The sequence below is a fragment of the Cibotium barometz genome, chromosome 36 (assembly GCF_041138505.1).
Source record: "Cibotium barometz isolate CiBa-2024 chromosome 36, ASM4113850v1, whole genome shotgun sequence".
Taxonomy (NCBI): Eukaryota; Viridiplantae; Streptophyta; class Polypodiopsida; order Cyatheales; family Cibotiaceae; genus Cibotium; species Cibotium barometz.
In genome coordinates, this window is record NC_141081.1 from 45,451,361 (window position 1) to 45,478,846 (window position 27,486).

Here is a 27,486-nt window from a genome sequence, read left to right on the forward strand (position 1 = left end):
TGTGACATTTATTGATGACCACACAAGGAAAGTGTGGGTATACTTCATGAAGGAGAAGGGTGAGGTGTTCACTCACTTTCAGAATTTTAGAGTTATGATTGAAAAGAAAACAGGGAAATATGTAAAGTGCCTAAGGTCAAATGGAGGAGGAGAGTACTTCTCCAATGAGTTCTCTGAATTTTTGAAGAAGAATGGTATTCAGAGACAGTTTACATGTAGAGGTGTAGCCATACATGATGTAACTCCAGAGGAGAGGTTTACTGGCAGAAAACCTGATTTGTCTCATCTAAAAGTTTTTGGATGCATTGCATATGTGCATGTGCCAGATGAGCTGAGAACTAAGCTGGATCCAAAAGCTGAAAAATGTGTGTTTATTGGATATTCCCTTGAGCAAAAGGGATACAAGTGTTATAACCTTGCTACACGTGAGTTGAGGGTAAGCAGGAATGTTGTTTTTGATGAGATGAGCTGCTGGTATGCTTCTGAAAAAGAAGCTGTCGAGGGCTGATGTGAGTGGAAATGTGGCTGCACATAATGCAAGTCAGCAATCAAAGTCTTTGAGTAGACCAGGAGAGTCCTCATCTAGTGGTTTAGTTTGATAGACCATGGAGTGGCAGGCTGCATCATAATACCAGTCCTGCAAATGTGATTAGTACATCACATAAAGGCAAAGAGAAAGTGGTTGAGCCCCTTAGTATGCCCCTTAGTGGAGAGTCTAGTGGCTCAGAGATGAGCCTTGATAAGGAGCTTGGGATACCAGCTATGAGAACACTTGGTGTAAAGAAGGCTATGGAAGCCATGAATGCAAAGCTGTGAAGATCTGGGAGAGTAAAGAATCCTGTGCAGAGGTTTACCTATGATGGTTATGTGGCACATCACTATGCATACATGGCAAAAGTTGTGCAGGTTGTAGAGCCCACATGCATTGATGAGGCTATTGGAAATGTGTGTTGGGAGAAAGCTATGGATGAGGAGATGGATGCACTATATGGAAATGAGACTTGGGATTTAGTGCAATTACCTGAAGGCAAGAAAGCCATTGGATGCAAGTGGGTGTACAAAGTAAAACATAACAATGATGGAAGCATAAGCAGGTACAAGGCTAGATTGGTAGCTAAAGGATATGTGCAGACATATGGCATTGATTATGAGGAAACTTTAGGCCCAGTTGCCAAGATGGCAACAGTGAGAGTTGTGATAGCAGTGGCTATGTCAAAGAAATGGTCTTTACATCAGATGGATGTAAAGAATGCATTCTTGCATGGGGATTTGCAGGAAGAGGTCTATATGTTGCAGCCACCTGGTTATGAGGATGTGAGTCACCCCGAGCATGTGTGCAGGTTGAAGAAAGCCTTGCATGGCTTAAAACAAGCACCAAGAGCATGGTCTGACAAGATTTTTGAATATCCTGTCACTATTGGCTTTCATGTAGCCAATGCAGATTTCTCGCTGTAAGTGAGACACGGTGATAGAGGGGTTGTGCTTGTTGTCATCTATGTAGATGGCTTGATCATTACGGGGGACCATGATGCAGAGATCTTTGATGTAAAGATCTTGCTTAGACAGAAGTTTGAGATTAAGGATCTGGGGGAGCTCAGATATTTTTGGGCATTGAGGTGATTAGGTCACCACATGGTATTGGATTACTGCAGAGACAGTATGGTTTGGACATGTTGTCCAAATATGGTATGACAGGCTCTAAGCCTCTCAGTGCCATTGGATCAGAATGGCAAGTTGAGTGCAGGTTTAGGAGAGATCTTGGAGGATCCTACTATGTATAGGCGCATAGTAGGAAGCTTGATCTACAAGATGATCACCAGGCCAGATTTGAGCTATGTTGTTGGGTTGGTGAGTCAGTTTATGCAGGTTCCACGGAAGCCGCATTTGGATGCATTGAGACGCATACTGAGATATGTGAAGTCTACTTTGCATTGTGGACTATTTTATGAAACTGGGATAGAGATATGTGTACATGGGTACACAGATACTAATTGGGTTGGTAGTATCTCAGATAGAAGATCTACTAGTGGCTTCATGTTTTCTTTGGGGAGTGGTGCTCTGACTTGGAGCAGCAAGAAGCAGCCTACGGTTGCTCTATCCAGTATACAGAGGCCGAGTACAGAGGTGCTGCTATGCCAGCATGTGAGGTAGCTTGGTTGAGAAAGCTACTTGCAGATTTGGGTCTATCAGTGGATAGACAAGTTGTCATTTTATGTGACAACGTTAGCAGTATACAGGAATGTTAGCACACAGGATCAGGTAGCTGACATCTTTACCAAAGCATTGGGTACAGAGAAGCTCCGCAGATTTAGGGCTTCGCTTGGTGTACATGAGATGGAGTTGAGGTCGAGGGGGAGTGTTGAGATATCGAGCTCATCTAGTGAGACGGTGGACACTGATGACCCGCCTGGGGGATAGGCCCCACATTTACACCACTGGCATGGTTGGTGAGATCATGAGTGATATGCGGCCAGTGGGATGACAGGCTGTGTAACAGCCATTCTAGAGACTGGCATAGTTATAGCTCCAGCTCATTTAGTTGGGTTCACACTATAGAGAACCATAGTATGTATTTGGTTGAGTATCTTTTTATATTGTGTACTCTTATCTTTGTATATGGTGTGTTGAGTGTTAAGTGAAGAAGAAGATTTTCAGCCTCTCACCTTGTGTGTTCTCTATTAGGGTTTTGTGAGTGTGTGTGTGCTTGCAAGAGCTCAAGCTCTCTTCTCCCCTGCATCTTTTCATTCCTGGTGTCTGAAATCTTTTAAAGGATGAGGGAGAAGACTTTGGCGGGACTTTCACGATGAAGGCTTTGGCAAAGTCCTTCGCCATTCTGACAGCTTCTGCCATGGACACTGGCTTGGCATTCTTGATCAGTGTGTCCAAGGGTTTGTTCATTCCCCAAATGAACCTGGCCATGAGTTGCTCTTCATGTAGAGGTGGTGAATATTTGCGTAGAAGAGCGAAGGCCTGGTGATATTCCTCGATGGTTTTGCTCCCCTGCTTTAGCTCTAAGAATGCGTTCATTTTGGTTTCCAAAAACCTAGGGGGACAAAATCTCTTCCTCAAATAGGTTTTAAGGTCGTTCTATGATTGAGTATTCTTGTCCAGACGGTTAGTGCCAAATGGTTCCTCCATGCCACCCTGGCTGCTTCCACTATTTTTAGCCTGGCAAGGGCCATTTTGCTTCGCTCATTGTATCCTGTGACGTCAAAATATTCTTCCATTCCACAGCCTCGCCCAGGTTCTCCCCTTCTCCTTTGAAGAGTCCTGGTTGAGTTCTATGAAGAGCCTTGCGAACATCGGGGTCAAGCTCATCATCTTCAGAGAGAGGGTCTGGCTGACGGCCACGGTTGTCTCGTCTCATGATTCTACCAAAAATGATATATTATTAAATTTTTATTTTGATATCATCCACAAGATCCTAAGACTTAAGGGATTCGAAAAATAATTTCTTAAACAAGATAAATGATCTTATTGGAGATCTATGACATAAGTCCGGTAACAGATTTTTCTATATCAGTTCGTCCATAAACAATCACTTATACAACAAGAAATTTTCCTCCAAAAAACATTTCTTTATTTATATAAAAGTTATAATATGTACATAGAGCAGCTCGGCTCCAGAAATCAAAATCTCCTCGAGAGACGCATAAGACGGCGGTACTGGGCCATAGCCTGGGCCAGAGCCATGCTCTAATACAAATGTTCTCTTACTGCCAAGAGAGCTATTATCTTGAAGGATCCACATCGAGAAGAAGATCTAGAGGAAGCATTGAAGGAAGACATGGACACGAGAAGAGAAGCTGCAACAAGAAGACTGAAAGAAGAGGAAGACATGGGCGTGAAGAGAAGCTGCCACGACAAGAAGACTAAAAACAAGAGAAGATGTGAGGCTCCAAAGAGTAAGGAACCATGTGAAAATCTCTAAGAGAGAGAGAGAGAGAGAGAGAGAGAGAGAGAGAGAGAGAGAGAGAGACCCCACAACTCAATGTAACCTGCCCCAACAAAGTAAAACCACCTCTGAGCCACCGATGATGTAGGCCACGTGGTAGATGTATGTGTGAGCACTTTAGTCAAGGTCGCGGACACTTGTAGTAGCCTTGGACACATTGTTAACCTATGACGGACAATGAGACGTACTATGTTTTACGTCATGTAATTAGTTTAACTATTCTGAGTCATGGGCCGGGCTTGTCGGCACCATATGCAAAGGATAAAGGGATTGGGTGATCGCCGATGAGAGGCGCACCTTGAATATCAATAGGATAAGGGTTAGGATTGACCGGCCATGTATGGGCGCCCATGTGTGAACGACCAAGTCACCTATAAGAGTCAAATGTAACCCTAAAATCCTCATTCTCATGTGTTGTGAATACAAGAGTGCTCTTGCCTTATCTCCTTGGTTTCCTTCTCCTGCGTGTGAGAGAGAGAGAGAGAGAGAGAGAGAGTGAGAGAGCGATCGAGCACTGTGTAGCGGCACAGCGGTAGAGCGGCGATGGCGGTAGAGCGGCGACGGCGGCTCCTTCTTCACTACGACGCGGGAATCCTTCAAGGCAGCGATTGAGAGGTGAGTGACACACCTTTTGCATTCTGTTTGAGCTTGCTTTTCTGGTTGTATGCTTGTAGCCATTCGTGGCTCGCATACGGTGCTCGGCAAGTCCCTAGCTACGACCTCTGCGGCAAAAGCGCACATTTTTGGCGCCGCTGTCGGGGAGCTGCCCTGCACCAAGCTCCAGTTTGCAGCTCGGGCTGCTGCGTGAAGTTTAATCTACACTGTAGGAAAGACGACTGTGTGTTTGTTGTTGAGGCGTTTTCGTGTCTTGCAATCTGTTTCTGCAATTTGGCTTTTGCATTTCTGTTTTTTTGTTATTTTTTCACTCCGCTTGTGGGCGTGCGTTCTGTTCTCTGGTTTTCTGTGTGTGAGGGGGATTTCTGAATCCCCAGGCCTGCGCTGTGTGCGAACGGCGCCGCGGCAAAGTCTGAACCCTAGAAAGAAACCCTAGAAAACTTATCCCAAACAAAAAAAAACCAAAAAAAGGAAAAAATTAATCTTGAAAAAAAATAAAAAAAATTAAATTTTTTTAAAAAGAAAAAAACCAAACGTGTGAAGAGGAAAGATTTTTTAATTGGAAAAAAAATTTTGAAAAGAAAAACCCCCAATTGACCCCGACCCCGACCCCGACCCCGGCCTCGGTCTCGATCTTTTGATATATATATATAGGAGAGTGAGCCTCCATAGCTTTCTTTCAAGTGAGAGCTTATGGGAAGTTGTGCCCTATATGTAGCCCACCCCCCAAGGAGTAAAGTGAGCATGTGGGATAAAGCCCTCACCCTTTTCTCCACAAGCAAATAGGCTTTCGCCCCTTTCCCCATAGGCAAACGGACTGTTTTGAGGACCACAGGAGCTCCGGATAGGCAAACACGGTGCTGTAAAGCACGCTAGGACCCTTTGAACGATACGCTCGTTTTGAGCTATCACACGCCCTAGTCCAAGTTCGACCATAAGTAAGGGGGTCAAAAACGGGTTAAAAACAATCTAAAAACAAGTAAAAACGGGGTGCGAAATACCCAAGAAACCACTTGTGTGGGCTTCAAGGGTAGTTACCAACGCACGTAGGGTACCCACGTCACATGCATCTATGCTCTGGTCGGCGGGTGCTAGAGTCTGAGCCACTAGAAAGCATTTCGGTTTACGCAGGCTCACACCATCCCTCCACGTTAGCATCTTGGCCTTCCGCTGGGACCCAGGGAAGTGCAACCCAAGATCCACGAATAGCGGATAGTGATTCGTCCTCTGACTCAGAAGCCATGGAAGGGCACCCTACCAAGAACCCTGAGGAGACAAGCCAAAACATGCTAGCTTGGGCCCCACAACCCGGATCTAGCATGTTTAGTCGTCTAATAGAGACCTTTAGTAGAGCTACACGCTCTGAGCATGCGACAAGCGAAGCCATTCACATCTCATGTAGACCCCACCCTCCCAAACAGTGTCTATGTGGATATTCTACCCACTTCGTTTAATGAGGGCCCTACTGAGTTACCACATTCCGATGCTCTTCCTAAAGTAGAGGTCCCTAGAAGCCAATCCATAAGAAGTGACATTGCATCCACTTCAAGAGAACCGTTTGGCACACCAAGTCTAGATGGGATATTTCTCAATGAAAATTGGGAATATGATCTACACACAGAGACTCTAACTGACCTATACATGGGCTACACATACCATGTAGGTTGGTTAGAAGTCCTACGATCTACATCTAGCGCCACTAATCTAGAGGAGCAACAACACATGATATGTGAGGTTATTCATAGAATTATCCAAATTGAGAGGCAAAATAGGGGAGTGAACTTAGGTTCCACTGGCCCTATGAGATTTTTGGATACAGGCAAGGCCAAACAACCAACCCTATCACAATTGGAGACTCCCTCGGTGAGTCCCATAGACCCTTCATATGTTGTTTCGCCTGGAGTCTCAATGCAGGTTGAGCCCACGAGCAGTAACTTTAGCTTTCCAACCTTGGCTCAACTTTCCATTAAGGAATCCACAATGCCTACCCCAATGATGAGCATAACGAAAAGTGCACCTGTTACCGCTGTAGTTAGTATGACGTCGCTACCTAGTGGAACAGTACATACAACAGTGCGTGCCAAGTGCCTATCAACCATATATACCTATCGCTACTCATGCTCATGTAGCTCCTACGCCTCTTAGTATGCCAATGGCATATGCTCCACGACCGCCTTATCACAACCCTTATCCAAGAGGAGCTAGGCCTAGTCACATATCATATCCTACGTCATTTGCCAACATACTCAGACCAACGCCAACTCCTATCAGCCAGGCTATCCCAGAAGTGCCTCCACCAGCTATGCCTGCTCACCTAGGTGATCTCGCAGTGTTTGCTCAGACGATCGGACGATCTATTGCGGAAAACATGCGGGGCATGCCTGAGAGAGAACCTAGAAGCAAGGCAGTACAAGTGGCTAAGCTCACTCAAAACTTCAGTGGTAACGAGGATGTTAGGAAGCACATTGAAGTCTTTGAACACGTGTGTGATTCCTTGGAAGAGCACAATGAGCTGCATAAGTGTAAAGCCTTAGGCTTAACCTTGAGTGGGAAGGCCAGAGATTGGTATCGAACCTTAAGGGTTGAAGAGCGCACTCACTACCCCACTCTCAAGAGATTGTTCTTGAAAGAATACATACGTGAGGGTGTGCTTTGGGGAGTAGCATCTCAACTCCAAAAAGCTGAACGCGAGGAAGGGGAGTCAGTGAGAGACTTTATTAGTCGATTGAAGCATCTAAATTCTCGCTGCACTCCCGATGAGCGCTTCAATAATAACTAACTGCTCGATAGATTCATCCGAGGATTGTGCCACGAGGACATATACAATGGCCTAGTCATTAGAGGTCTTACAACGTGGGAAGCAGTCACTGCCAATGCAATCCAGTTAGAAGACAACTTGATGATTGCAGGTAAAAAGGTGTCTTCGGAGACAAAATCCGTTAGTTCGCAAGTATCTGGGCACGAGCCAATGACGGTAAAACCTATTGCCAAGGAGCCCAAGATATCTGAAATGTCTGTGACCGACCTTACTAAGGCTCTCCAAGAATACTTTAGGGGAAATCGAGCTCCTCAGAATAGCCATATGTACCCAAGGAGAGAGCAACAATGGTGTTCGGTGTGCTTAGGACCACATAGTACGAGTGAATGTCCCACATTCAGAGTCAAATTCAATGGGAATTGCAATGCATGTGGTAAGTACGGCCATCAATCTAAAGATTGCCTAGTACTTAAGCGAATGTTGGCAAATCAGGCACCACTAGCCTGGTCAAACACACCTCAAGTACCCGCGCTAATGCCTGCACAACCTGTCGAGCAACCGTCACAGCACATAGTTCCAAGGAATCCGAATGTAGTCCAGTCTGTGCCATTACCACCGCCAGTGCTAGGACCACAACCTCCACATCCAAGGATTACCCCTGTAAACCAGATGGGTTGTGAGTCACATAGTGCGTGTGGGGATTATGAAGAGGAGATAGACCCCACTGCTCCATATGGGATTGATACGTTCAAGCGGCTGCTCTCGCCACAAGAGGGCAAAACCTTAATACCTTGGCAAGGAGACTACCTCTTCAATGGTATGAGTGTGGTGGACCGCATCGTGTAGCGGAGTGCCCTAATAGGCTACAGAAGATCGCTACTCAGATGCAACCAAATCAAGGGAGCACATCGGGAATGCCGGTACTTACATGTAATCGTTGTGGCATAGATCATTTGATTGCTCAATGTCCACATAATCCTAATGCACCCAAGATTACGCCATTGAATTTGGTTGAGGTCACCAACCAAGCACGAGGAACCGCACCCGTTGTACCCGCGAATGTAGTTACACGGTCAATGCTTCGAAATCAAAACTACATTCTTGAAGAGAGGGATACTGCATCAATCGCTCAGGCAAAGAAAAAGAAAACACGGCAGAAGAGATCGCTTAATGCCACGAGCTCCAAGCCTAGTTCAAAGACTAACATAGGAACAGGAGACGACCCCGTGTATATGAATGATCCTGAAGATGATTCTGATTCAATAGAAACCATGGGGACCAAAGCCACTACCTTAAGGGAGGAACCCACTCAGGCTCAATGAAGGAGAATCAAGCGAGTACATAAATAAGGGGAAACAAAAGGAAACTTCCTCGGCCCCACAACCAAGTCAGTTAATGCCCTCTCGACCACCCAAACTGACTGAGACTCCCCAAGACAAGCCACGTGGGCCAAAAACCCTCAAGAAAAAGATTGGAACTTACCCAAACCCAGTTGAGGAGATTGAACAAGTGCAACACTTAAGGGGTTTGGTGGAAGAAACACAAAGAGAACTGGAGCCAAACCCGAGAAAAATCAAAATTCCAGACACAGTGTTTTCTACACAAGTTCAGCCTCACAGGAACCGTAAACCGTTAGCTATACCTAGTATCATTCGGGAAGAAAGTGAGGATAGGACATCAGGAAGTGGGCAAACACCCTTCTTGCTGGAAAGAATGTTTAGTGAGGGAATGCCTGACCCCATCGAAGAGGAAGTGATTCCATCTTCACCAGTCCCTAGTCAAGGGGCGAAGTCCCGAAAAGTACCGTTGAATGTGTTTAAGCTAATGGATTTCATGTCCTCTGAAATCAGAACCACGATCATATCCAAATTATACAGAGATCCTGAGCTATTCTTAGCTCTTCGGGCATTTCTCAATGGAGAACTAAAGGCGGGGCTACCACAATTTGCAAATATGGATAGACCTGACACGCTTCAAGATGAAGGGGAACATTGGGATCTTCAACCCAACCTAGATGAAGACTCGGTCGTTGAAATACCTGTGAACAAGTTGGGACAGTACTTTGAAGGTGACGAATCTAATGCCACCCTCCCCATTACTACCAAGGGATTAACTCTAAAGGGAATCCTTGATGGTGGTGCTGGAGTGAGCATTGTGACTAAAAACTGTTGGGAATCTATGGGGAGACCTCACCTAGAAGTCACAAACATAGTGGTTAAGATGGCAAATGGAACTATTACTAAACCTATTGGAATGTTAAGGGACCTTAAGATCAAGGTTCTGGGATACAAGGTAAAACATACCTTCATTGTAATGGATTTCTCCAAGCATCCTATGTCATATCAAATGATCTTAGGACGTCCTTTCATGAGGGAAGCACAAATGGTACATGACTGGTCGAAAAACCATGTCTACCTACAATTCCAGGACTCTGTCATTCGAGTTGATCTTGAGAATGGTCGTACACATCCTTTAGGAAGCAAGGTTATCATTGATAATCGATCGGATACCACTATTCACTCCACCCCATTAAGGTATTGCTATACATGCAAAAAAGAGATTGATGATGGGAAAGATTCTCCTTATATGGATGTCCTACCGGGTATGACTGAATCGGATAATGTGGATTGGGTACACCTAGCGGCAACCATAGACACATGGGGAAATAGAGGCACAAGTTGGGTAACACCTGAGGGGCAAGATATGCCACCGTTAGTGCCAATAAACATGATAGGTGTTATGCACTTGACTCCTGATGGCGAGAAAGCGGCAACCTCCACTGACACTGAAAGTGGCGAAGACTCTGACCAATGCAACTGTGAGTATGAATCTCAAGAAGAAACTAACTCTGAGCCTGATGGGGGGAATGAATCAAATATTTACCCAAATGTGGGAGCAAGGTGCTCAAGGCCTAGGACAGTGACCTCTTGCAGTTCATCCGAAAGTGAGGGGGACACAAGTGAAGATCGACCAAGTGAGTTCGAATCTGATAAAAACAAAAATCAAAAACTTGGTAAGAAGAAAACGAGACATAAGCGCCAATGCTATCGAGCTAATGTACGCACTGCAATAAACAAGGAGAGATCCACCGCAGAATGGCTTAGTTATGTAGGAGCTATTGATGCTCATCGAAAGTTAGCGGATAATTGGGGACAATACCTCCAAAGTGTCATGTGGTGTATTCCGCAACCTCACGACGTCGCCCAATTAGAAATCGAAGAGAAGCCGAAACTAAGTCGTACCGCAAGAAGGCGGTAAAACCAAGAGTTAGCGCAGCAACAAAAGGAGGCGGAATTGAAAGAAAAAAGCCTGGCACAACAAGAACCAGTAGACTTACACCCTGCACCCAAGCATTTCAAATCATTCACCACAAGGGATCGCAAAGTGGTCTACACAAAAGCCCAACGAACGCATACCAATGGGAGTAGCGGTGTCTACGATGGCCCTGCGGTAGTTAAGGAGATAGACTTAGCAGATCCGGGTGAGGAGTCTAAACCAGTTTTTATTGCTCAAGACCTCACCCAATCAGAGGAAGCTGCACTTAAGAAGCTTCTTGAAGAATTCAAGGACATATTTGCTTGGACATACCATGATATGAAGGGTGTTCCACCCTCTGTGGTGCAACACACGATTCCTGTAAAATGTGGATTCATATACCCTATTGAGCACTCAGAATGGGTTTCTCCGATAGTCATCGTACCAAAGAAGAATGGGAAACTCAGAGTGTGCGTTGATCTTAAAAAGGTTAATGCAGCCACCAGAAGGGATCATTACCCCTTGCCATATTCTGAACATGTGCTTGAAAGAGTGGCAGGCAAGGAGGCATATAGCTTTTTAGATGGGTACTCGGGTTACAATCAGATCACAATTGCAGTCGAGGACCAAGCTAAAACAGCATTTATCACGGAGTTTGGAGTGTTTGCCTTTCGCGTCATGGCTTTTGGCTTGACCAATGCACCTGTAACATTCCAACGATTGATAAACACGGCCTTTAAGGAATATCTAAGGGACTTTTGTGAAGCTTTCTTAGATGATCTTTGTGTTCATTCCTCTTGGGACGAGCACTTGATGTGTTTACGAAAAATATTTGAAAGGTGTAGATTATATCGCATCTCATTGAATCCTTTCAAATGCCAATTCTGGGTTAAACACGGAGTTATCTTAGGGCATATAGTGTCCAAAAATGGGATTTCCACGGACGAGAGTAAAATCAAGGTCATTCTGGAACTGCCACCACCCACCAACTACAAGGGAGTCTAACGCTTTATGGGCCACGTTGGTTATTATCGAAGGTTTATTCTCTTCTTTGCCGAGATAGCTTGACCATTGTATAAGCTTCTCATCGAGTTTATTTGGACCGAAGAATGTGACCGTGCCTATGAGCTATTAAAGAAGGCCTTGGCGAGTGCTCCAATCTTGAGAATGCCTAACTGGGATTTACTCTTCCATGTGCATATTGATGCATCAAACTTTGCTATTGGGTGTGTGTTAACTCAACCTGGAGAATACAAGCTAGACTACCCCATTAGCTTTGCCAGTCGCCAGTTGAACGATGCTGAGATGAACTACACCACTACGGAGCGAGAAGGGTTGGCAATGATATATGCAGTAAGAAAATTTCGTTATTACCTCCTTGCCACCAAGTTTGTTTTCTATGTGGATCATCAAGCATTGTTGTATCTGGTAAACAAACCATGCTCCACAGGAAGAATCACACGATGGCTATTGATTCTTCTTGAGTTTGATTTCACTGTTGTTGTGAGACCTGGCAAAAAACATGTTATGGCTGATCATTTGTCTCGCATACCTAATGGTGAGGCTCCTACGGGGGTTGATGATGACTTACCGGACACTTCCCTGTTCATGGTGGAGACAATGCCTGAATGGAGTGAGAAGATTGTTAACTTTTTGGTTAATGGCTTTCCACCCAAGGAGCTTTGTAAAGATCTAGCTCGAAATCTGATCAAAGAATGCGAACCCTATTGCCTGATAGCTGGGACTCTTTATAAAAGAGGAAAGGATGACGTTCTTAGGCGTTGTGCCCGAGAGGATGAGTATCTATTCATTTTGCAAGAGGCACATATGGGTGTAGCCGGTGGTTACTTCTCAGGAGACTTAACTGCGCGAAAGATCTTACAATCAGGGTATTGGTGGCCCACTATGTTCCAAGATGCATCACTCTTTGTGAAGGGATGCGATGAATGCCAACGATACAAGAAACCCCAGCGGAAAGATCAGATGCCCCTACATCCGATCAAAGTAAACCAACCATTTGAAAAGTGGGGTTTAGACTTTGTAGGTCCAATTAGCCCAGCGGCCCGAAACACACAATCTCGCTATATTATTGTGGCCACTGACTATATGACCAAATGGGTTGAAGCGAAGGCGACACGTAAGGCAGATGCAAGGACAACAGCCAAGTTCCTCTTTGAAAATATAATCACACGCTTCGGTTGTCCTTTTGAACTTGTGAGCGACAATGGTACGCATTTTATAAATGAAGTGATTAAGGAGCTCACAACAAATTTCATGATATCCCATCATAAATCTACTCCTTACTATCCGCAAGCGAATGGCCAAGCCGAGAGTACCAACAAGACCTTAATCTCTGTTTTGACAAAGACAGTTGAAGCTCATTGCACGGATTGGGATCTAAAGCTTACAACAGCTTTATGGGCCTATCGTACTGCGTACAAAGTGGCTATTAATTGCACACCATTCAAAATGGTATATGGCCAAGAAGCGGTCATGCCGTGGGAATTTGTCATTCCTAGTCTTCGTGTTGCTACTTAAGAGGGTTGGGATGGTAATCCATTAGTAGAGTGTCTATATATCCTTGAGCGGCTAAACGAAGAAAGACAATTGGCTGTGTACAATGCCCTTGTGGAGAAAGATAGAAGGAAAAAATGGTTTGATCGCCACCTAAAGGACAAGGACATCAAGGTTGGGGATAAAGTCCTAATGTATGGAGTGCATAACGAAAAGAAGAAGCTCAAATGTGCTGGTAAGGGACCGTATAGAGTATGTGAAATTACCCTGCAAGGTACCATCCGAGTGGAGACTCTCAACGGAGTTGAAACCATTGGATTCCTTAATGGGAGTAAATTCAAAAGGTACTATGACCCCCTGAGCCAAGAGGAGTTACATGCAATCCATCAAAAGAAGGCAGCTAAAGAACAAGCTGAGCTTAAAAAGATACAAGCGAGAGTCGAAGCCAAAGAACGTCAACAGCGTGCTAGGCGACAACGAGAAGCCAACTTGGGAATTACGCAAGTATTTTTCGAGGAAGCAGAGGAGGATGCACTTGAATCTGACCCACCTCTAAGATACCCAATTGAGTTACAGAGTCCTTACGGGGAGGTGCTATATAATGCATTATTGGATACAGGAGCTCAACACAATTTGCTATCATATGGCGTGTGGTGTCAACTTGGAAAACCACCTTTATCCAAGAGTGCTATCCAAGATCAAGGTATCAACAAGAAGAAAATCCCTGTCTCTCCGGTTGCCTATGACAAGGGGACCGTAATTCAAAGCTTTTTGGTTATGCCTGCTGGTACCATGGAAGGCACTGTAAACTTAGGGCGCAAATGGATGTTGGCCACCAAGTGCAATATCGATTGGGCAACTAGACGAGTCACAACGCAAGAACCAACACTAGGTCTGACCGCTCAAAATCCCGCACCTAAGTCATCCACTCAAATGCTAGATAATGAAAAATCACAAAGTCCAGTGGCAAAACCATCTTTGATTGTTTGCCACTCCTTTAACGCTTCAACGCCAAGAGTGGAAACATGCAGGGTGGTCTCTAAAGCTCCGCTTACTATGCCAAAAAATACATACAAATGGGTCCCAAAAGCTTCGTTAACAGCTACTTCCCCTGCTCAATCTCGTTCAGCCACCAAGAAGCCTTGTAAAAGGAAAGCAGCTACCTACCCGAGAAAGGGCAATGTAACATCGCGATGGATCCCTAAAAAATTATTAGTAGCCCAAGGGTACTACGAGGGGAATGACCAGATTTGGGTCCCTAAACATAAGCTGAATCCCTCTACATCACCTGTAAAACCTTGCAAACCAATTGTTGCCACCCCAATGACAATTCAAGACCATGGTAAGGGAAAGGTAACAGAGTGCTCCGCACCACTTCTTCCAGAGTTAGTTTGGATTCCCAAACGATATCGATCATTACCACCTAGCTCAGGAAGGGGGGAGCCACATGAAGCTTCTAGCTCCTCATGCCGCCAGGCACACACTCATATAGAAGTTTCTACATGCTCTACACCTACTCTTGTCAACACCCAACAAAAAACCGATGAGTCTACGTCTCCCCTTGTAATAGTGTCGTCGGAAACCATTTCCTCCATTCGTCAATGGGAGCGTACACTACCATCTCTGCAATTGGATGTGGCCACAAGGGTCATAAAAAGCTATCTGCCTGCCCACATCACAACCCATGACCCGCTGGACAAATTGGTTCCAAGAGGCTGCAACATCATTGCAGAAAATATGATCTACCCAAGGAAAGGGGGAGCATGTACTCACGCTCGACATTCTATTGCTTCCTCCCTAACCTTCTCCCCTGACCATGTAATTGCCAAATTCAAGGGGATGTATATATATAGCTTCATACACAGGAGAGAAAAGAAAAGAAAAGCAAAAAATAGTAAAAAGAGCAAGAGCACGTTAAGAACAGAAATATCCGTATATACAATCAAGAACTAGATTGACCTGTCATCATAGACCTACTGATGCTATATCTATGTTTGCAGATATGGCAGATGCACGATCATCATACACTTCATCCACTCCCACCTTTGGTGAAAGGTATCATCTGTACCTTTCTCAGATATTTCACATGTGCTATCCTGTAATTGAAACTGAATGGGATCATATAGATGTACTAGCCAGAGAGGAAAATGTTGAGGAATTAGAATGGCTAATTCGCCTATTAACCATGATTGACCCCTACTCCGTAGAGGAAATATCCCCGATAGCCCAATGCTTTCCTTTTCCACAAGATGACTATCCTCGCATGGTTACATTCTTGATGAGTTTATGTGGATGGGAAAATGAAAAGAAAATATCTGACAATGATGAATGGACGGATGAAACTCATGGCACTACTGAGGTTGACTTTATTTATTTGGATGATGCGGATAGAGGCTTAGCCTTAGGGCTAGAGCCAGGACTCTACAACATCCTCTTACCGTATCCTCAGTAGTAGTGTGGTGACTGGTAGGTAGGTTAGTGTTTTCAAGTTTTTTCTAGTTTGGATTCCTTAAACGAGTCTTTAATTTTTCACACTGATGTGCCTCTCGAGGTATAGTGCTTGTTAGTTGGTTGTATAGGTGGAAAAGTTTGAGGTGGGTTCGCTTTCAAGTCCTGAGACTGCCGCAACGTTCATCAAAATATATCTACATCAAATTGCAAGCTGTCTCGTCAAATCAAGGAGATCTCCAATTTCAGGTGTAATTCTTCCATGCCCACTCTCTTTAATTTTTTACTGTTCAATTAATTGCATGAACTATAATGCATGACCACATGGAAATTGTCAATGTACTACTTAGTTTTTGAAGTTGCCTGACGTGCTAGTGTGAATCATTAATGAGTTTAACCTTATTGGATATATTCTTGAGAATGCATGCAGTCTTTAGTTAACCTTGGAATACGATTGTCTTAGGTCTAGGATCAAACCATCTTAATGTTTGACACCTGGCCATGTGTGTGTTGACCTCTAGGACATAGCTTTTACCCCTTTGTCAAAAGGATGCAAGACAAATTATAGTTCAGGAGAGCGAAGATAAACAAAAAACAAAAAAACAAAAAAAAGCCTACAATAAATGGCAATACAAGTCTATGATGTGCTTTAATTGGCCTATCGCCTTATTGATACTTGGTAGGCGAGGAGTATTCTACTCCAGACCGATGCCTTGGTTGGTAGGGGGTAGCCTTGCCTAAGGTGAACTAATAGATTCCTGGATAATGCCTTGTGTTAAACATGGTACCAGGATGTTAGTTTTGCCTTAGGAAGATCGCCATTGTGTGTAAAAATTGTCATGTGCATAAAAAAAAATAAAGGCAAAAGGCTCCTGTAACTCTAATGTTTCTTGTGTCCCTAGACTCGTGGTATTAACTTGTTCTTAGAGTAGACACAGTGTGGTCATCTGTTTATTTATTAAGCTTGGTTATTTTCCTTGACTTAGGCCAGTTATAAACCTTGATTAACCTTTGACACCTTGCTAACTCTTGATTTACTTTTAATAATTATTAAACTCCTGTTAATTTGCTACACTAGCTCATTTATGTGACCCCTTAAACTAAGTCTCATAGCAACATCCATTGTGGTCTAACATGCTTGAATTTATACACTTTATATCTTTTGAATTCTAGTATACTTTCACTCTACTTCCCTATTTTGCAAGCGGTCTACCACAACAACCCTATCGAGCTTACTATACCATAGCTTCCGAGAACGGAATCTACATCAGGAAGGGGGGCATGTTAACCTATGAGACGGACAATGAGACGTACTATGTTTTACGTCATGTAATTAGTTTAACTATTCTGAGTCATGGACGGGCTTGTCGGCACCATATGCAAAGGATAAAGGGATTGGGTGATCGCCGATGAGAGGCGCACCTTGAATATCAATAGGATAAGGGTTAGGATCGGCCGACCATATGCAAAGGATAAAGGGATTGGGTGATCGCCGATGAGAGGCGCACCTTGAATATCAATAGGATAAGGGTTAGGATTGGCCGGCCATGTATGGGCGCCCATGTGTGAACGGCCAAGTCACCTATAAGAGTCAAATGTAACCCGAAAATCCTCATTCTCATGTGTTGTGAATACAAGAGTGCTCTTGCCTTATCTCCTTGGTTTCCTTCTCCTGCGTGTAAGAGAGAGAGAGTGAGAGAGCGATCGAGCACTGTGTAGCGGCACGGCGGCGGAGAGGCGGTAGAGCGGCGACGGCGGCTCCTCCTTCACTGCGACGCGGGAATTCTTCAAGGCGGCGGTTGAGCGGTGAGTGACACACCTTTTGCATTCTGTTTGAGCTTGCTTTTCTGGTTGTATGCTTGTAGCCATTCGTGGCTCGCATACGGTGCTCGGCGAGTCCCCAGCTACGACCTGTGCAGCAAAAGCGCACACATAGAGAGAGAGAGTGTCAAGGACTTTGAGTTTAGGGACTTGAGGCACTGGTCGCGGACTATCAAGTAAGAGAGAAACTTGATACAAGATCCAGGTGTGCTAAGTTAACTTGAGGGGAGGTGTGCTAGGCACTGGTCGCGGACTATCAAGTAAGAGGAAAACTTGGTATAAGATCCAGGTGTTCTAAGAGTATTCACTTGAGAGGAGGTGTTGAAATATACAAGTGAATAAGGTGTGTGCGAGAACAAGCCCTTGATTAAAGACTGTAAAAAAGAATCTGTAAATGTGAGAGAACCTGTAAAAAGGTGAGAAGAATCTACTGAAAAAGAATAAAGAATAGCATGAAAAGATTTAGGAAAGATGGAGACATTCTGAAAAAAGTGGAGAGAATCAAACAAAAAAAGTGGAGTGAATCAAAGAGAAATCAGTGGAATTGGATACTTGGATGTAAACTCTATAAATTGAGACATTGACCTTATGAAAATTTACTGATTTTTGATTATCTATGCTTATATTAAACTATCAATTAATTATTTATTAATTATATCTTAATTATCATGATGATGTTAATTATTTACTAATCATTTTATTAATGATGTTGATTCTAACATTTGATCCACCATAACTCATCACATTGCTATAATTTCAAGAAGTCCTAGGTAGCTTTGTTTTTCTTTCTCTTGTATGCGAGCTTTTGAAACAAGGCTTTTTGAACAATTTTTAAAGAACTTGTTCTTTAACAAGCTTTTCAAAAAAAGTTGATAATTTATTATTATTTACATGCCACATGGTTTTTCTCCTTTCATATACTTTTTTTGCAAGGATGTTAGGCTACCCGAAAGTTTAAAAAAAAAGCTTTATTGTATTCTGTACCTTTTAAAAAAAAGCTTTATTGTATTCTGTGTATCTTAAAAAAAAGCTTTATTGTATTCTGTATCTTTTAAAAAAAACAAAGACAATTAATCAACGATAGTATATATTTAGCCTACAACGAATGATACAAGCTCTCATCACTACCAAGTGCATTCATCACAGCGTCCCACAATCATAGAAGGTGTGATCAATGAAGCGCTCTAGCTTCAAGATTTTGGGTATGAGCTTGTTGCGAACCGAACAGACAAGCTCAGAGTCTAATTGCAAGAGTGCACCAATGGCATAAGATCGTATAGCCATGGGCAACATCCTGCGCCACCGCTCCTCTGTGTAGGACTTCAGAGCAAGCTCTATTCTCTCCATTTCAGCATCATGGGACCCATTCACATTTCTCGCTGATAGTGCTTTGGACAAGGCTCGACCTAGGACCACAGCATCTTCCAGAGCACAGCATCCCCCTTGCCCAAGGTTTGGTGTCATAGGGTGCATTGCATCACCTGCTAGTGTTACTCCCCCCCTGTATAGTGGGGCCCCCCCCGCTGGCCACATCCATCGATCTGATATCCCCCTCCTACTCAAGGTCTCCAATGGGGACTTGTTTATTGCATCTGTGATTATGTCCGGCCATCCTTGCACATAGTTCAGTGCCTCCTTGCGCACCAGTTCAACATCTGTGATCATTTCACCTGTTAAAGAACCATGCCATTGACCATGAGTACATAAGATGATGCACACGAATTAAGCTTGAGGATCCACGTATCAATGAATCACCACACATGCAAACAAGACCACACCGTGGGGGGAATTCTAGCAAACATGAGGAATTGGGGAGACCTGCAACTCTGTGCCCCAACTGAGCAGAGCCTTGACAGGTTTGCATGCTGTGGCCATGAGAGCAGAAAGTAAAAGCATGCCTTGAAATGAGAATTTGGAGGAATACACAAACCTGAAGAATTGAACACCACAAACCAATATACTCTATTGGAATCCATAGGTACAACGCCTGCTCGGACACCTTGCCCTAGTATTTGTCTAACTGCATTCTTCATTTTATGTCCATTAGGAAATACAGCTAATCCTCGTGTTGCTGTATATCCAGCATAACGTGGTTCTTTGAAACCCATCCACCTTGCTACAACAGATCCAGTACCATCACATCCAATGAGAACCTATAAACATGTAAAGTTGAGTTAGCATTCATGGTGTGATGTCCCTTGGTGTTATGCATGCTCACACACAACAACAGCAAAGAATAGCTCATTGACAGATTGCACGCCTTTGGATAGAAAGACATTGCATAAACCAGCTGGCCACAACTTAACAAAGGCTTTGAAGAAATATGCATGTCCAATAATATGGCTGGGAGAGCATTCTTGAGAAAGCATGTGGGATACTTGATCACTGTTCTTTTCAGTGATCTTTGGCAAATGAAGAAGTATGGGAAGGGTAGTTTGAACCCGGTTGTAGATGCTTTGAGTAGGATTGGGGAGGTGAATCTTTTGAGTTTTACTGAGATTAGTGCTGACTTACATGATTCCATGAGAGGGCTATGTCAGACCGACGGGCATTTCAGTCAGTATTGGCAGCATATCGGGGAGCTCCATACTTTTAGACTAGGGAGGCCACACCACCAGTTAGGGTGGCTGGTAGTGAGTACTTGATTCGAAACGGGTTGTTGTGGAGTTTGCATACCGGATTGTGATAAGATTAGGAGGAGGATCCTATTTGAATGTCATGACACTCCTACGACTAGTCATCAGGGTACATCGAACTTATGATTTGGTAAAATGGATGATTTACTGGCCTAAAATGAAGGGGATGTCCAGGACCTTCAACTCCTTCCCTTTGCTTCAGATCTACCCCATCCTCTCTACTCTGCTCTATTTTGCCCACCCTTGTTCTCGGTTTTTCCCACCTCCCACCACTCTCTATTTTTCTCGAGGTAGCTGCGAGTGCCACTTTGATCTTTCCCCATTTGGAGAGTTTCATGGCAGTCGCTCCATCTTTCCCAAACGAAAACCAGCTCTAAATGCTTCACAAGCCAAAGGGGATTCAGAGTAGAGCCTGCAACATTTTCCCCTAGGCACGCGGATCCATTTAGGGATCATGAGGGGCTATAGACGGAGTTCTCTGCTCAGGGTTAGGAGATAATTGTACCCATAATAGCTCAGCCTTTAGGCTGATCAGAGATCCAAAATCGCCTAGCACTCACACCATCTGCCAGCCATGCCCAATAGGACCAAAGAGCACTACCTTTCCACATGCCCTATCAGATGGAATTTATCTCCTCCCTACATTTGGATTAATCTTATTGGTCCATAGGAACCTTAATTATAACAGCTACTTTTCCCACCAAGTAAAATGGCCTCAAGAAAGATTGATAACTTTCAGAGGGACCCTTGATCAATCACCACCTCCTATAGAACTATGGCAAATAGTGAAACAGGGAGGACTTCACTACACCTACACTACACCTAGGCATTCACTTTTCACACGCGTTGAGATAGCTCTAAGCCTCTATGGCAGCTGCAAGTCGCTCAAACCAGTTTCATTTAGAGACAAGCCATCTGCTGCTCGGTCTGGATAAGCAAAGTATGAGACACTGACCATTTACAATCCATGAAGATGACAGAAAAAGAGAGAAACCTTAGTTTGTATTGTCAACCCATTCTCGCATTGAACTTCAGTATAGCCCCCATCAAGCTTTTGAATGCCAACCACTTGAGAATCGTAAAAAACCGTACCATCTGGTAAGGGCTCTCTCAGAGTTTCAAGCAAGGCCTTCCTCTCAACTCCGCGCAACTCAACATCCCTGTATAAATTATACATAAGCATTTTAAGAGACGTAGGGACATTATGAACAATGTAATATGAAATTCACCAGAGAATGGCATACCTTGCTCCATCCGGAAAGCCCAAGCTTAAAAGGCAATTACCATCTGCAGCATAGAATTCAAGTCTGCACAAGAGCAAACAAACATTTACAAAGTGCAATTGACACAACATGACAGAGCACAAACATAACACCTGCGCTATGCTCTTCGAAGAAAAACTTCAATGGGCCTCAAGGCTAGCATTCATGAACCTCTAAATAACTTTAAGGCCATAATCACTATTAAAAAACTCCTACAGAAAAAAACCGGCCGCACTCACCCTGCAAGCCTCACAAACTTCTCACGTAAGCTGTCTGCAACCCCAAGGGCTTCAAGTGCCCTCCATGCATTAGTCCAGATGCCTATGGTGGATCCAGCCGTCCTCAGTTGTTCCGATTGCTCTAGCAGCACCGACTTCACTCCCAATCTGCAGCAGCATTACAAAATAAGATAATTGATTGATTGGAGGATGTCGAGGCTTCACGAAGTACAACAAGCAGCAGACAGAAAGGTAAGGGATTCAATCCAGCACATATAGCAGGCCATCCACACAAGAGTTCCTCTGCCGTATTTTCACTGCTGAAGCAACCAGCTGGGAAGCTGATGATGCCAAATGAGACACATGGAAGAAGGGGGCATCTTGAGCTTTAGGAGCATAGAGAAACAACATGACAAGGGATAGCATTACCTGTGAAGAGCTAAAGCAGTCGCTAAGCCGGCGATGCCGCCGCCGATGATCACCACATCCTGCACAGGTTTTTTGGCAGCATTAGCCGCAGAGGGCTCACTAGCTACATCAGCAGCAGCAGCAGCAACTCTAGCATTCTTCCTGCTGCTACTGGTGAAGCCAGAGGAGGCCAAGGTAAAAGGCTCCCAACGCATGCCTTGTCTAGCTGTCTGCTGACGCAGCAATCTGGTGCTGCCACACCATCTACTCAGGAGCAGCTGTTCCTGTCGGAATGTGCCACGTGTCCGAAGCCGTACAGATGCGCGGGCTCGTGAAGAATCGCACGTGCAATCTACAATGAAGCCTAGCGGAAGAAGTCGCTGATGTACTACTGTTGCTGCTGCGCTCTCCATTGAACACCCCACCCCACGTTGCTGCTCTCTTCCTTGCTTGTTTCCAAAAACACAAGACACACACTCTCTCTCTCTCTCTTTATATACTTCTGCGCATCGATTCTTCAGCCATCCTTTTTATACGTGGCAGGAAAGAGTACAAATTGTGACCGCCTTTCTCTCCACTAGTTGGGAACCCAGATTAAAATAAAGTCCAATTGAATGGACAGAGAGAGAGTGTGTGTGTTTTTTAAATCATTGAATCAGTCTAGCATTCCATTATATAATCAAATGGATATATATTTATGAGAGAGAGAGAGAGTGTGTGTGTTTTACATCATTGAATCAGTCTAGCATTCCATTATATAATCAAATGGATATATATTTATGAGCATGCTTGAATGCAAAATGTGATTAAGTGTTTTTTTTTAATGTCATTTCATAAAGCATACATATAAATAAGGGCTTACATACTTCTCCCCTAGAAGAATCAAAAAAATACACATGTGCAAATTGAGAAGTATCTAGAAATCATCTCACAAAGCATATACATATAAATAAGGGCTTACATACTTCTCTCCTAAAAGAATCCAAAGCATTTTTTAATGTCATTTCATAAAGCACACATATAAATAAGGGCTTACATACTTCTCCCCTAGAAGAAGTGCTACCCCGACACACACAGGCCACTACGCATGTTTCTTGATGCGTAGGAGAAGGTGGTGAGTGGTGGTGCTACGTATGCCGGATGGAAGTTCATACTAACAGCGATGAAAGCTTTCTACGACCATGCATGAGTCAAAGCTACGCCGACCAGCTCCTGGTGTCCTACGGCTTTCTACGTCCTATGGTGGCTGCTGGTGTTGCTCGCCTTTACATTCCCTACGGTAGTGGCTCTTTCTTTTGTACCTCCTCCTTCACTGCTGGATCATGCAGTAGAGAGCAAGTCATCTATCCCTAGAGCAGTGGATGCGGGCGTAGACTTTGTCCGTCTCTGTGTGTGTGTCGACGGCAAGAAAATTGACAGAGACGACCCCACATAGTATGGTGCTGGTAAGGGCAATGCTGTGAAGGAGCTGGGGTGGTGAGGCTGCATGCTCTACATGGCCCTCTAAGTATTTCACCTTGGTGCAGCTTACCACTTAGCAGTAGCTCCCTGTAGGAGCACTCTCGGGCCTGAGGCTAGACCACCACCATGCCTAACCCCTCAGGCAAAGCCCTCATACTCCATACCCCCACGCCTTTGAATCTATCGCCTCCCGCTTCATACCACCACGCCTTCACATCTTCATTTGAATCTGATGTTGACGCAGCAACAGCAAAAGCGGCATAATCGCCCTTGCCTTCCGTTGGTGAGTTCCGTTGGTGAGGTAGCAATAACAGCAACAATGGCACAACCTCCCTTGCCTTCCGTTGGTTTCTTTTTCACCTGTGAATTTGACTTGAAGATTTTCTGAGGACCCGGCATCTTGCTGAAAGCGGCGACGTCTCCAAAAAGCAGGCAGAGAGGATGATTGAAGAGCGATCCAGACGCTAAAAGAGCTGAAATGCAAGAAAACGCTTGTTAATGAGCAATCTTGCACAATAGAAGCTAGGGGGAAATGCTAATTTATGTACCCTCCAAACCCCGAAAGCACACACCCACACACGGGACAGAAAGGCGAACCAAGATTCAGATTTGTCCAGATATGAAGTGCAGAAAGAAACGAAAATGCTTCTAACAGAGTGGAATGCAACGGCAAAAAGGATGCCTTTCTTGTAAGGAGAGGAAAAAGCTCATCGTTAGGAGCGATGTTGCAAATGGAGAGGCGGGGTGGCTACTGTCCAAGAGGCCGAATAAGAACCTATTAAAAGGCCGGCCTATGCTTTGCAGTGAAGTCTTCCTTCTCGCCCCTCTTCTACATCTTCGGAATGCTCCTTTACATGGGAACACCATCCCCCTCGACGTCCCTGCACTCCCCCAAAGTTCACTGCCAGGAGGTCTTCCATCGTCTCTGGCTTGAGATGCAAGAAGAAGGCTATGTAGACACTAAAGCAATGAGCTGTATGGTGTTGCGTGCAACCCTCCAAGAGAGAAAGAGAGGACGACCCAAACGGCTAGCATTTGAATTTGAAATAGAATTTTTTGAATTTGAAATAGCAATAGCCTTTATTTTTTGAATTTGAAAGATGTGAGATGAGATCTTCTTAGATTCAATTTAGAAATTGCATTGGAAGATGTGACATTTGGCTCCTCCTCACGCTTGTAGGAGGAGTGGTTATTTTGAAATAGCCCCACCTCCTTTGCCCACGTGGAGGGAGGTGGGGTTGTCCTAAATCTTGTATAGATATCGCTCGCCTTCTTCCTTCTGCGCATCGATTCTTCAGTCATCCTTTTATATGTGGCAGGAAAGAGTCCAAATTGTGACCACCTTTCTCTCCACTAGTTGGGAACCCGTAAATTTCAACCATAAAACAGATTAAAATAAAGTCCAATTGAATGGAGAGAGAGAGAGAGAGAGAGAGAGAGAGAGAGAGAGAGTGTGTGTGTGTGTGTGTGTGTGTTTTACATCATTGAATCAGTCTAGCATTCCATTATATAATCAAATGGATATATATTTATGAGAGAGAGAGAGAGAGAGAGAGAGAGAGAGAGAGAGAGAGAGTGTGTGTGTGTGTGTTTTACATCATTGAATCAATCTAGCATTCCATTATGTAATCAAAGGGATATATATTTATGAGCATGCTTGAATGCAAAATGTGATTCAATGTTTTTTTTTAATGTCATTTCATAAAGCATACATATAAATAAGGGCTTACATAATTCTCCCCTAGAAGAATCGAAAAAATGCACATGTGCAAATTGAGAAGTATCTAGAAATCATCTCACAAAGCATATACATGTAAGCGCTTACATATTTGTCCCCCATAAGAAATATTATAACAGAGTAATTAGAAAGGGTTGACTAGGCAGGGATCCCGCTTAAGAAAGGGACTAGGTGGGTTCCTATAAATTTAAAGGAATAGACAATCATCATGAATTAAAAAACACCTTAGCAAATAATGATGAACACTATCCACTTGATTGCTTGAAAGATATTAGAACATTAAGTTGTTCTATAACTCCATTTCTTGATTAGCAAGTGTTTGGACAAAGGAAAGGCAACAAATCAAAACACAAAGAATTTATACAACTTTTGCTAAATAACCTTTCTTATACTAAAAGATCTTATATAAGAAAACACTTAATGGATAATTATGATTTTATCCATCTTAATTTGTTATTTCAAGAATTTATACAACTTTTGATAAATAAGCTTTCTTATGTTAAAAGATCTTACGTAAGAAAACATTGAATGGATAATTGTGATTTATCCATCTTGATTTGTTATTTTAACGTTAAACCATATGTGATTAAGACTTAGTTAAAGTGGACCCTATGCATGCAATAAAGACTTTATGTAATAAAGGGATTAATGTGGACCTCATGCATTCACAATATTATGAGACAAAGATTTTAAATATTTGGACATTACTCACATGTTTGAATGTAACTAACTGAGACTCTAAGAATACATGTTTATAATTCTTATATCCTTTACTACACAAAAAATCCATTAAAGATTTAAGCAAAAATTTCCAAAATCAAACCTTAATTCAACCTACTCAAGCATGACGGATCATTTTCAAGTTAATATCCATAGACCTGCCTAGTGTGAACAAAAATATCTTTAAAGAAAAGAAAGTTGAGCATACTCAAAGAAGGCAATGGTTGTGATAAAAATCATGCAAGGGTGATAAGGGTTATGATGTTGTTTGTGTGCAATGGAAACAATGGTGGTGGTAATGGTAATGGTAATGCAAGAGCTAACAATTTTCCTACCTTGATCATTGTTGTAGGTTGCATAAAACCACCTAGAAAAAGGTGCTTTTCACTTGGATATTGGATAATGCAAAAGAGGGGGCTTATTCCTAGGTAGCATGATTGTCTTGAAACCACCTAGAGAAAGGTGCTTTTCACTTGGATATTGGACAATGCAAAAGAGGGGGCTTATTCTTAGGCAAGCATGAGTGTTTTGAAGGTCCAAGAGGCTGCTCAGTCTTAGGTAGCACGATTTGTTTTGAAGGTCTAAGAGGGGTCTTAGTCTTAGGTAGCATGATTTGTTTGAAGGTCCAAGAGGGGCTTAGTCTTAGGTAGCATGATTGTTTTGAAGGTACAATTCTCAACCCACCACTACTATGATCAAATATGTAACACCTCTAACATGACTTATAACACTTAGTTTCATCAACTTGTTAGCTAAGTAGGCTAGTAAAATAAATGATGTTAAGCGTTTAAACACCTAACATGACTTATTTATTAATGTGCCTAGCTAAAAATTTGATGGAACCAGTGGATGTTATTTTTTACACTCTCCCTAATCTATATACGTGGATTGATCAATACTACATATGGAAAATTGGGAATATACAAATAGTTAGAAAAGAATAAAGTGCTATTAGCTCATGTTTATATGTAGTCCTCATATCTCCTCATCCAATCATATCTAAGACTACATATAGCCAAATTATCCTTATCTTGCCTCTTTGAGAAGTGTGCATGTTCCTTACATGATTTCCATTGTCCCTTTACATGGTAAATTCTAACACCTTTCTTAAGTTCAACGATGCGAGGAACTTAAGCATTATAGGCATAGTCAATTTGTTTGCAACTTATTTCCTTAGGTAGGTAGTTAATAAAGTTTTCATGCTCTCTATAATCCCATCATTCATCTACACAGTCTAGACTCATATGCGTGATTTTGCAACTCACAATGTGTTCTTGAGTTGTTTCTTTTTGCCTTTATCTCCCCATATTTAGATCCAACAGATTTGATGGGAATATGTACACCACACACAATTGTCTAACAATAATGGTGAAAATGCTCCTAGATGTGAGGCCATGAAATGAATTGTTGATACATGTATTTCTTAGAATTAATGCAGGTTCATGGTCATGAGTCACTATACTCACGATCGTGAGTCATTACACTCATGGTCGTGGGTCACTACATTCACATCGTCATTGAGCCACCATACACACAGTTCTAATTTCAAAAATAACAACAAAATCATAAGCCTATCAACTATGCCAAAATACTTCCCATAAGTACACATTCTATAAAATTTTCAAAGCGTCACAACTCTACAAACTCACATCATATGAGTCTACAAACTCACATCAT

General features: G+C 43.2%; 2 protein-coding genes across 2 annotated transcripts in view; both read right to left on the reverse strand.

Annotated features, from left to right (window-relative positions):
• The window catches only part of LOC147617941 (monooxygenase 3-like), a 48,795-nt gene extending 27,682 nt beyond the window's left edge, over positions 1-21,113 (reverse strand). The window contains exon 1 of the mRNA XM_086776208.1: positions 21,095-21,113. Coding sequence (XP_086632334.1) covers positions 21,095-21,097 — 3 coding nt within the window. The 5' untranslated portion in view covers positions 21,098-21,113. The remainder of the gene's footprint in view (positions 1-21,094) is intronic.
• LOC147617942 (monooxygenase 3-like) lies at positions 18,386-22,494 on the reverse strand. The gene is made up of 6 exons (XM_086776207.1): positions 21,912-22,494; positions 21,504-21,650; positions 21,247-21,309; positions 20,997-21,162; positions 19,297-19,519; positions 18,386-19,036 (listed from the first exon to the last, which is right to left on the reverse strand). Exons 1-6 carry the CDS (start codon positions 22,301-22,303, stop codon positions 18,507-18,509), a joined length of 1,521 nt encoding a protein of 506 aa, XP_086632333.1. The 5' UTR covers positions 22,304-22,494; the 3' UTR covers positions 18,386-18,506.
• Between the last annotated feature and the right edge of the window lie 4,992 nt (positions 22,495-27,486).